General features: G+C 51.1%; 1 protein-coding gene across 3 annotated transcripts in view; it reads right to left on the bottom strand.

The window, feature by feature from the left end:
• Nucleotides 1-9,341, bottom strand: part of DDC (dopa decarboxylase) — a 102,551-nt gene that overhangs the window by 68,194 nt on the left and 25,016 nt on the right. For 2 of the 3 annotated variants that reach the window (XM_017518734.2, XM_017518736.2), the window contains exons 2-4: nt 8,769-8,997; nt 4,939-5,052; nt 2,894-3,013 (exon numbers count right to left, since the gene is read on the bottom strand). In XM_017518734.2, coding sequence (XP_017374223.1) covers nt 2,894-3,013; nt 4,939-5,052; nt 8,769-8,969 — 435 coding nt within the window. In that variant the 5' untranslated portion in view covers nt 8,970-8,997. Of the gene's footprint in view, nt 1-2,893; nt 3,014-4,938; nt 5,053-8,768; nt 8,999-9,341 lie in introns of all 3 variants that reach the window. The other variant, XM_017518735.2, reaches the window with a different exon arrangement.

Genomic DNA, 9,341 nt, shown 5'->3' on the forward strand with positions numbered 1-9,341 from the left:
GGTTTCACCATGTTGGCCAGGCTGGTCTTAGACTCTGGACCTCAGGTGATCCGCCCACCTTGGCCTCCCAAAGTGCTGGGATTACAGCCGTGAGCCACCATGTCTGACCTGACATTTCATTTTCATCACCTCCGTATTTGATATCACTTGTATCTGATGGAAATTGAGATAACCAAAGAATTCAAGGGAGGAGCACTTGGAGGGAGAGCTCTGAGCCTGGCCACAGGGCTTGTGGGTCACGGAGAAGGCTGTCATCAGTCCCCAGTCCCGGCACGTGGTCTGTTCAGGGTTCTCTTCGTCAGCCGGGTGAATTACAGTTCATTTTTTTTGGCCCAGATTCTAGGAATAGGCATTATAAGCAAGTTCCCTCCATGACTCTGAAGCACACAGGATGTGGTAGTCAGATTAATACAGAACCAGAGATTCAGGTTTTGGTCCCCAGAATCTGTGATTATTTCCCTTACAGGGAAAAGGTGATTTTGCTGATGTGATTAAGTCAAGAGCCTTGACTCGGGAGATTATCTCAGATTGTCTGGATGGACTCAATCCGATGACATGTGTCCTTAAAAGGGGAAACCGGCCGGGCGCGGTGGCTCACACCTGTAATCCCAGCACTTTGGGAGGCCAAGGGTGGATCACAAGGTAATGAGATCGAGACCATCCTGGCCAACATGGTGAAACCCCGTGTCTATTAAAAAATATAAAAATTAGCTGGGCGTGGTGGTGCGTGCCTGCAGTCCCAGCTATTCGGGAGGCTAAGGCAGGAGAATTGCTTAAACCCAGGAGGCGGAGGTTGCGGTGAGCCGAGATTGTGCCATTGCACTCCAGCCTGGCACCAAGCACCAGGCAACAAGCAAGACTCTGTCTCAAAAAAAAAAAAAAAAAAAGGAAACCCACTTTCTTAACTTATATGTGGTCAGAGGGAGATGTGGCCATGAAGGTGTGAGAGGAAAATAAATCTCGGGACCCCAAAATCACTAAGCCAAAGGGGAAAGTGAAGCTAGGAACTGCTTAGGCCAAACCTGCCTCCCATTCTATTCCTAAAAGAGATAGCTACTAAGATAAAAAGCTGCATGCCTCCCTCACAAGGAATTTCCTTTTGAACGAAGGACAGAAAGTCACAGAACTCAAAGTCACCCCTCTGCCCACTGACATAGCTGCACATCTGATTGCCTCCTTTGGAAACGCTAATCAGAAACTCAAAACAATGCAGTAGATTGTCTCTTATGAACCTTTGACCTGAAATCCCCCACCCTGCTTCAAGTTGTCCCGCCTTTCCAGACCAAACGTACATCTTACATCTGTTGATGGATGTCTCGTGTCTCCCTCAAATGTATAAAACCAAGCTGTGCCCAACCACCTGGGGCGCACGTCATCAGGCTCTCCCAAGACCATGTCACAGGCAAGCATCCTTAACTTTGCAAAATAGACTTTCTAAGTTGATTGAGACCTATCTCAGATATTTGGGATTTACAAAAGAAAGGTCAGAAAGATGGGACACTGCTGGCTTTGAAAACGGACATGGGGATGTGGGCCAAGGAATTTCGGAAGCCTCTAGAAGTCAGAAGAAGCAAGGAAACAGATTCACCCTAGGCCTCCAAGGTGTCAACTTTGGTTTTAGCTCAGTAAGACCCAGGTCAGACTTCCAACATACGGAACTGTAAGGTAATCGATTTGTCTTTTTTTGAGCCACTAACATTTGTCACAACATCAGCAGAAACGAATACTGGGGCACGTAAAATTCGCAATCCCGTTGTGCAGTCTTAGGACTGGAAGTGGTGACACTTGCCTGCTAGTTTCATGTGGCCACACCGGCCATATGCTTTGCACGAATGTGCTCTCCAATCTGTGCCTCACTGTTCCCACCCACTGAATGGGCCTTCACCAATTCTCAGAGCCTTGTGGAAGACAATATCTGAAGAGGAAGCCTCTTTTTCCCAAAGTTAACAGTGCTTTTCTAATGAGACTATCATCTCCTTGACCCAAGAAAAATGATTAAGGGAGCGTTCTGGGTTTAATATGGTTCATATTCCATACTAGGAAGTTTTTTTTTTTTTTTAAATGCATCAAGTCCCAAGTCATCCCAGTGCCATTTGTCCTGGAACCCCAGGGGGATAGAAATCCCATCATGATTGTCATTTGTCTATCTTGCTTCCTGGTGTAAACTCTGACACGCAGTCACTCTCAACAGACACACATTACATGAAGAGAATGAATTCAATTGGTGCATAGAAGCAGCAGCATCTTTAAGTAAATGACTGGTTCAAAGACAAATAGCATTTCTAGCCTCTGAAGACTGGTCACAGCTGCCGCCCGTGCTGTCCTCAGAGGAAGAGGACACAGGCTCAGAGCCTGTGAGGCTCTGAGCCACACAGATATGGGGTCTGTAACTTACCAGCTGGGAGCCAGCGGGCAAGCTACCTAATGTTCTGAGCCCCAGTTTCCTCCCCTGTAAAAAGGGGTATTAAAATGTTTCTTCACTTGTAAAAAGGGGTATTAAAATTCATAGTGTTACTATGAGAATTAAATGAGCTAATGCCTGGAAAATGCTTAGGCACAGTGGCCGGCGATGGGAATCCCACACAAACGTTAGTTGCTGTAGTTATTTTCAGGTACCCGCTGTGTGATAGCCGCTATTCTACCTGCCATAGCTACGGGCCTGGGGAACTGAGTGCCCTGCCCTGGGGAAGTGAGTGAAAGACAGTAGTGGGATCCTAATCCACATCCTGCCAATCCCAAGACCAGCGTCTTCCCAGGAGCTCGGTTTTGTTTATTCTCCAGGAGAAATCTGAGGGCCTCACAAGAAGCATGAGCGCCTCTTTTCCCACCTGCAGCTGCAGTCCTGTGCAGAGCCCATGCATCCCCAAAGTGGCCCTCCTGTATCCCGCCTTACCTGGATCACTCCTCCCCCTTCTCCGGCTTTCCCAGCCAAAAAGGCCTCTGGCAGCTCCAGCATCTGCCCGAGCCAGTCCATCATCACGGTCTCCAGCTCTGTACATGCTGGGCTTGCGGCCTGTGGTGGGGAGAGGGAAGAGATTCACCAAGGGCCAGGCATTGCAGAATTTTGGGAGCAGCAGTAACAAGGGGACTTAACCTTCCACTAAAGCCGAGATGAAAATCACCCATCTCAGAAATGATTCAAAGGCCTGAAGTATGTTTGACCTAGACTCATGCAAGGAGAGTGGCTGGGAGGGAACACATGGGCTACCATAATGAGCCTTACTCCACTGAGCCCCCCTGCATGGACATTGAGGCCTTGCTAGTATATTCATTTGTTCATTTATAGAAGGGTCCAGAAAGCCCACTGGTGGACTCTCCTCCATAGTCACAAATGAAGGGAATGAAGAAGTGGGTGATGGGCAGCTGTGACCCTCTGGGCATCCTGAGAAGTCATTGATATTCTCTTTTAAGCTCCCAGTGACTTTCCTCTGTCAACTCTCCCCTCTCTGCACACGCTGGTCTTGGGCCCCACCCAATGGTGGATTGAGCCTCCACCTTCATAAAGGTCTCCAACATAAGGGGTCCAAGGCGGGGCTCCGAGGTGCTCTTGTGCCTAGATATGCATCCTGATGCGTTGCTAGTATGATCTAAGTGAGAAGAGTGCCTTCTCCCTTCTGGTCAGCCCATCCTGCTGGGTTCTACCCGAGCCTGGCCAAACCCAGCTCTACCAGTAGCCTCTGCGCTCTGCTAGGGACCAGGTATCAGGCAACGCAGCCTGAGAGACGGCAAGGCTCCCCCTTCAAGGCCCGAGGGAAATCAAATTGTCCTAGAATGAGCAGATAGAGATGGATGCCAACTACCCCTGCAGGGAAAGAATGGGTTTGGGCCAGCAGAGCTAAATGAAATCTGCTACAATATCCAGTGGAAGAAAATGCTCTTTAGGAGAGAGTGTGCTCAGCTCAGGCCACACTGCGGGGGCCCAGGCCAGCCCTGCCCTGCGGAGAGGAGGCCCCGGTGCCCAGCAGAGAGCAGCACAGATACTGGCTGGAGCCAGTGATGGGTTTTTCAGCCCTGCCTGTGGGGCCTATGATGCCCGATCTGGTGCTCCAGCCCAAAGAAGAGCAAGCGCCAGGCTGGTGAAGCGGAGGTGGCTCAGCTGGCCCTTCGGCTCAGTGCTGTGAATTCATAATTGACAGCTCCTTTTACGCATCACAGCATGCCACATAGACTGATGCCCACGAGTCTGCCTGGCTCCAAGCCACAGACAAGGTAAATGCTCTGGATCCCAAAGGCCAAGGACAACCCCTGGCCTTTGAAGAACTCCCCAGGGTGCAGCAGCCCTTGGACCCAGACCATCAGCAGGCAGCTCTACCTCCAAGCTGTCTGCATTTGGGAGGAAGGCATCTTTCCTGTAAGGCTGTGCCTGGAGCAGAGAGCCACGGGCAGAGCCAGCCCTGCCTGCCATTCTTCAGAGCAGGGACCTTTCTAGGCATTTTACCTCCAGATAGGGAGGGACTGGTGGTGTGCAGGCAGGAGCTAGGCCCATTTCCAGAGACCCCCTGCTCCAAGGGTCTCAGCGCATCTGATGGGCTGGTTGGGGCCTCTCCCCAGGCAGCAGCCCTGGTTGAGAACAGATGGAATGAGACAGGGGCAGTAGTGGTTTTCAAGCTTTGGAGGATATAGAAATTCTCTGAGCTGCTTGGGGAAATGCATATCCCCAGTCTCAGGCTGCAGAAACTCTGGGCCCCAGACTGTGATGGTAGTTCATCCCAAGTGCTTCCAACACACCCTGTGCAGAAGACATTCTCTGTTCTGAATCCCTGCTTTCTCAGAGGCACCCCCTCTGATCTGAATCGTTTCTCCTCTCTGCAACAGTGGCTCATCTGCCCACAGATGGCACTGCCATCTGCTCAGGTCCCATGTGCATAGGTAGCATGTCCCCACCCCAGGTTCCCGCCACAGGTGGGACCCTGTCTCCAGATGCACCCAGACACTCACCCAGGAGAAGCCGATGCAGCCGATGGCCCCACACAGCATGTCTGCAAGCATGGCCGGGTACGAGCTGGCCGTGGGGAAGTAGGCGAAGAAGTAGGGGCTGTGCCAGTGTGTTACCTGCATGGGAGGATGGAACAGCTACTCAGGAGCGAGGAAAGCCAGGCCTCAAGAGAGCGAGGGACCCAGGTACCCCCATGGCCCCCAGTCGCCAGGCGCAGCCAGACCCAGAGTTGGGTCAGTGCAGTTCCCCAAATGTCAGCCATCCCTGTACCTTCCTCCATTACTGTGGAGCATTTACACATCACCTTACCGACCCCACTCCAAATCAGCTCCTCCTTTTTGATACTGGAACATACTTGCTAGCTCAGAAGGAAATGTTATGTCTCCAAAATAAAGTGGAAAATCCTTATCATTTTCCATAACAAATGTAGTCTCAAAAAAACCACACTGTGCTTCAAATTCTTGCTCCCGTGCTCTCGTCAGTGGAGGTGCTGCCCCAAGGCTGATCGCTGCGCGCCAAAAGCTTAGTTTTCCTAAAACTACTCTAAAAAAATAAGCTCTCCATTAAAAGAAAAAGAGCCTGATTTTTGAGGTTTCTTCAGTCAAGCCACAAACACGCATCTGGTCTTCCCACTGCCCCTGGCTCTTCTAGAGGAGCTGTTCCCTCCAGCCAAGCAGCTCCATCAGCCCCCAGACATCTCGCCTCTGCTGTCCTTCAGCCTGGCCACTGTCCCTTGCCATTTGCTCTGGCTGGGGGCATCCCGCCATTCTACAGCACATAAGGTGCACACCCACCATGTCCTGGACAAGGCACAGAGGAAAAGCTCATGTGGGTTGGGAGGGGACTCATAAGGGACAGTGACAGCTCCATGTGGCACACTTGGGGACAGAGGGTTTCAGGATCCAGGAGGCACACACCTAGGCAGGAGCCTCTCTGGGCTGGGAAGGTCTCCATGGTAACAAGGGGCCAGCTTCAAACATCTCAGAGGCTGAAAGGATGGTCCGGAGAGGACAGAGGAGTGGGTATAGCCTAGTCTTTGCATCTTTAAATTTGTTTCTGCCAATGTAGTGCCTGCCGTGAAGGAACAGAATAAAGCCCTCAGGACAACGCTCAGCCCCTGTGCAGGGAGAAGGTATAGAGACTGCCATTCAGACCCCTCTCGGGCTGTGACCACGCACTGCTTTCCAAGAGACGTTGTCCTGTTCCCCATCATCCCTTGCTGGTGCTCCATGTCCATCTTGCCTGTGGGAATTGCATGGTGTTACCTGGACTGCAAGTTCGGCAGGGACTCTGATTTGCTGGGCTGCTCTAGACAACTGACTGCACCTCTCTGTGTGCGGTCATCCCCTCAGATAAAATGAAAGCACATGCTCTGGTGCTTCCTCCAGGCCTGGCTCAGAATCCCAGGGGCTGAGGATATGCTCTGTCCAGCTTGGCTGCTCTGCTTTGAATGTGAGTGTCTGCACACCACTCGTGTAGAAATCCTAACCCCCAAAGTGATGGCATCAGGAGACGGTGTCTTTGGGAGGTGATTAGGGCATGTGGGTGGGGTCCCCTTAATAAGATTAGTGCCCCCCACAATGGGATTAGTGCCCTCATAAGAAGATGCAGAGAGCTGGCTACCTCTCGGTTTTGTGAGTGCACACGGGAAGGCGGCTGTCTGTAAACCAGGAGCAAGCCCTCACCTGCACCTAATACCTTGATCTCAGACTTCCAGTCTCTAGAACTGTGAGACATCAATGTTGTTTAAGCCTCCCAGTCTACGTCATTTGTTAAAGCAGTCCAAGCTAAGATATTATCATTTACACGGTCTGGGAAGAGATTCAAACATTTCTTTCTCAATAGCATTCATCATTAAGTACATGTTGTCTAAGACGTAGCACGAGCGATCCCCTGATTGTGAAGGCAACTGACTGAGAAAGCTCACCAAGAAGTAGGAGTGTTCTTTATTTAATAACCACAGCCACCTCAGGTCTGCCAGGGCTGGGGGAGTGGTGGAGAGAGGGCGCTAGCACAGTCTAGGCTTGGGAGCTCAGGTGAGGGACGCCGGTGGTGAGGCTGAGAGATCCAGAGGAGCTGCCTAGGCTGTGATGCCTTCAGCACCAAAGGTCCGGGCCCACGGCATTGTTAGGGGCTAAAAACATGCTTAAATTTCTTTTACAATCAGGAGGAAAAAGAAGTGAACTTTCAGGTTAAAGAAAAAAAAAATTTATGTTAATGTATGCGTCTTTATGCCAATGCATTTGTAAAGCATAATTTTCCCTATTTCTAGGGAGGAAGGAGCCGATGAAGACAAAGCTCCCAGGGCCCAGGAGAGTAAGAGCAGCCAGGCGCTGGCTTGCCCCTCAGCACCTGGAGACCCTGTGTGCCTTTGTCTCCCTCCCCTCCCTGTGGCCCCTGGGCTGGAAAAGGACAGATGTGTGCTCCTTTGCTTCACTCTCCGCTGATATTCACAGCAACATTTGAGATGGCTGGGCCTGCACTTGCTCTGCTCACGGCCTGAGCGCTCATCTGGTTTCCTGCAATCACAGCAGCTGGTGGGTTGCAGCTCCCACCCGGGGGCCCTGCCCAAGGCCTGTGCGTTTCTCAGCTCAGCTCCGCACAGTGAATACCCCCATAGAAGGAAGCAGAGGACTTCAAATCCTCCCCCGAGTCTCCTGCACTCCCCACTGCCTGACATTTAACCACGCCTCTCCTGAAGGGTTTTATGCTGAACAGCTTAGTGTATTCGCACAATTTCTAGCAAGAACCTGAATCCCGTTTTTTGCTCAAAATACAGATGCCAAGTAAGAATCCCCTGGAAGAGGAAATGGGAGCAGTGTGGTGAGAGAAACTGGTCCCTGAGGTCCAGGGCCTGCCACCCAGCCCCGCCCCATGATCAGAGGCCTGTGACCTTGGCCGACCTTATGCCTTCTCAGGGCCTTGACATTCTGTGTGAATTGAAGGAGTGGGTCCTGATGGTCCCAGGCCCCTCTTCTATGAAAATCACATGTCGTTGCTCATGGGCCTTACAACCGCAGCAATCAGCCAGCGTAGCCCATGGAGGTTTTCCCTGCCTGGGCTCTGCACATTGTTACATGGAAGGGCAGGTTTGGCCACCCTCATAAACATTCCTGATCTGGAAACTGGCCGGGCGGCAACTCCCTGGACCCCTGACCAGGCCAGAGCCACATTAACCAACAGGCATTTAGGTGAACTCCTTGGCAGGGAAAATCTACTGTGGAAGCATAGAGCTGAAGGGACGTTTCTCTGAGCTCCAGCCCTGCTGCCCTGTGAGTGAGTATCGGAGACGGCAGCCAGTCCCGTTTATTTCTGCCCTCTGTGTGCTCCAGGCCTACTGGCTTCAGAGAAAGAGGGCTTCCTTGGTGGGCAATGCCACGCTGCCCACTCTCAAACTAAATAAAGCCTCTCTTCCACATATGCTAGTTACCTTTTGCTAAACACGAGCATGATGGAAGTGTGCTTCATTTGGGGCAAATGACTTACTTGAAAGCAGCCACCAGGGGCTTGCTTCCTGATGTGTATGAGGACACACTGTATGTACTGGGTGTCTCCGAGCAGGGAATGCGTCTCAGGGCACTTGGAGGAAAGAGCCTCACTGCCTTTGGGTTGGAATCCAGCTTCATCATTTACTAGCTGTGTGACCTGAGGTGGACCACCTAACCTCTCTGAGCCTCCATTTCCTCAGTTATAAAATAGAAATGACAAAACTTTCTCTCCAACCTGACTGTCATGAGGATTCCTTGAAACAATACATGTGAATTGCTCAGAGCCCAGTAGGTGCAATGTGAGTGCTAGCCCTCCTGTTTTCTGACCTCAGGGGCACACTTACCCCTGGCATGATTATCTTCTCAATGTCGTTGATGATGTCCTCAAACGTGTCTGGCTCCTGGGGAGCAGCAGCAGGGATCAGCGGCCGCAGGTAGCCGGGCTCCACGTCCGGGTAGACCTGACGTCCCTCAATGCCTTCCAGGTAGTTGGCCACATAATCCACCATCTCCTTCCCTCTCCTTCGGAATTCACTTGCATTCATGGTTCCTGGGCTCTGTCAGAGGTGAAAACTGCAAACAGAGAGAAAATGATTCAGTAAGTAAACTTTGCAAACTTTCGAACTGGAGGGGGGGGGATTCCAAGCAAGCCGTGGGTAGGGCCACCTGGGCAGTGACCGCATACCCTGGAGACCACTTGGATCCCAAGTAAGGGAGCTTTCCCTCCATCTCTGAAGGAGGTAGAAATCAAACTGGATTTGGGACTATGGCAAAAGCTGCGTCTCCTCTTTACTAGCTATTCGACTGGTCTCTTTATTTCATTTTCTGCGTTAGTGAAATAGACCAGAAGCACACATTTATTTCCTTTCTTTCTTTTCTTTTCTTTTCTTTTTTTTTTTTTTTTTTTTTTTTTTTTT

This window comes from Cebus imitator, unplaced genomic scaffold (assembly GCF_001604975.1).
Source record: "Cebus imitator isolate Cc_AM_T3 unplaced genomic scaffold, Cebus_imitator-1.0 Scaffold702, whole genome shotgun sequence".
Taxonomy (NCBI): Eukaryota; Metazoa; Chordata; class Mammalia; order Primates; family Cebidae; genus Cebus; species Cebus imitator.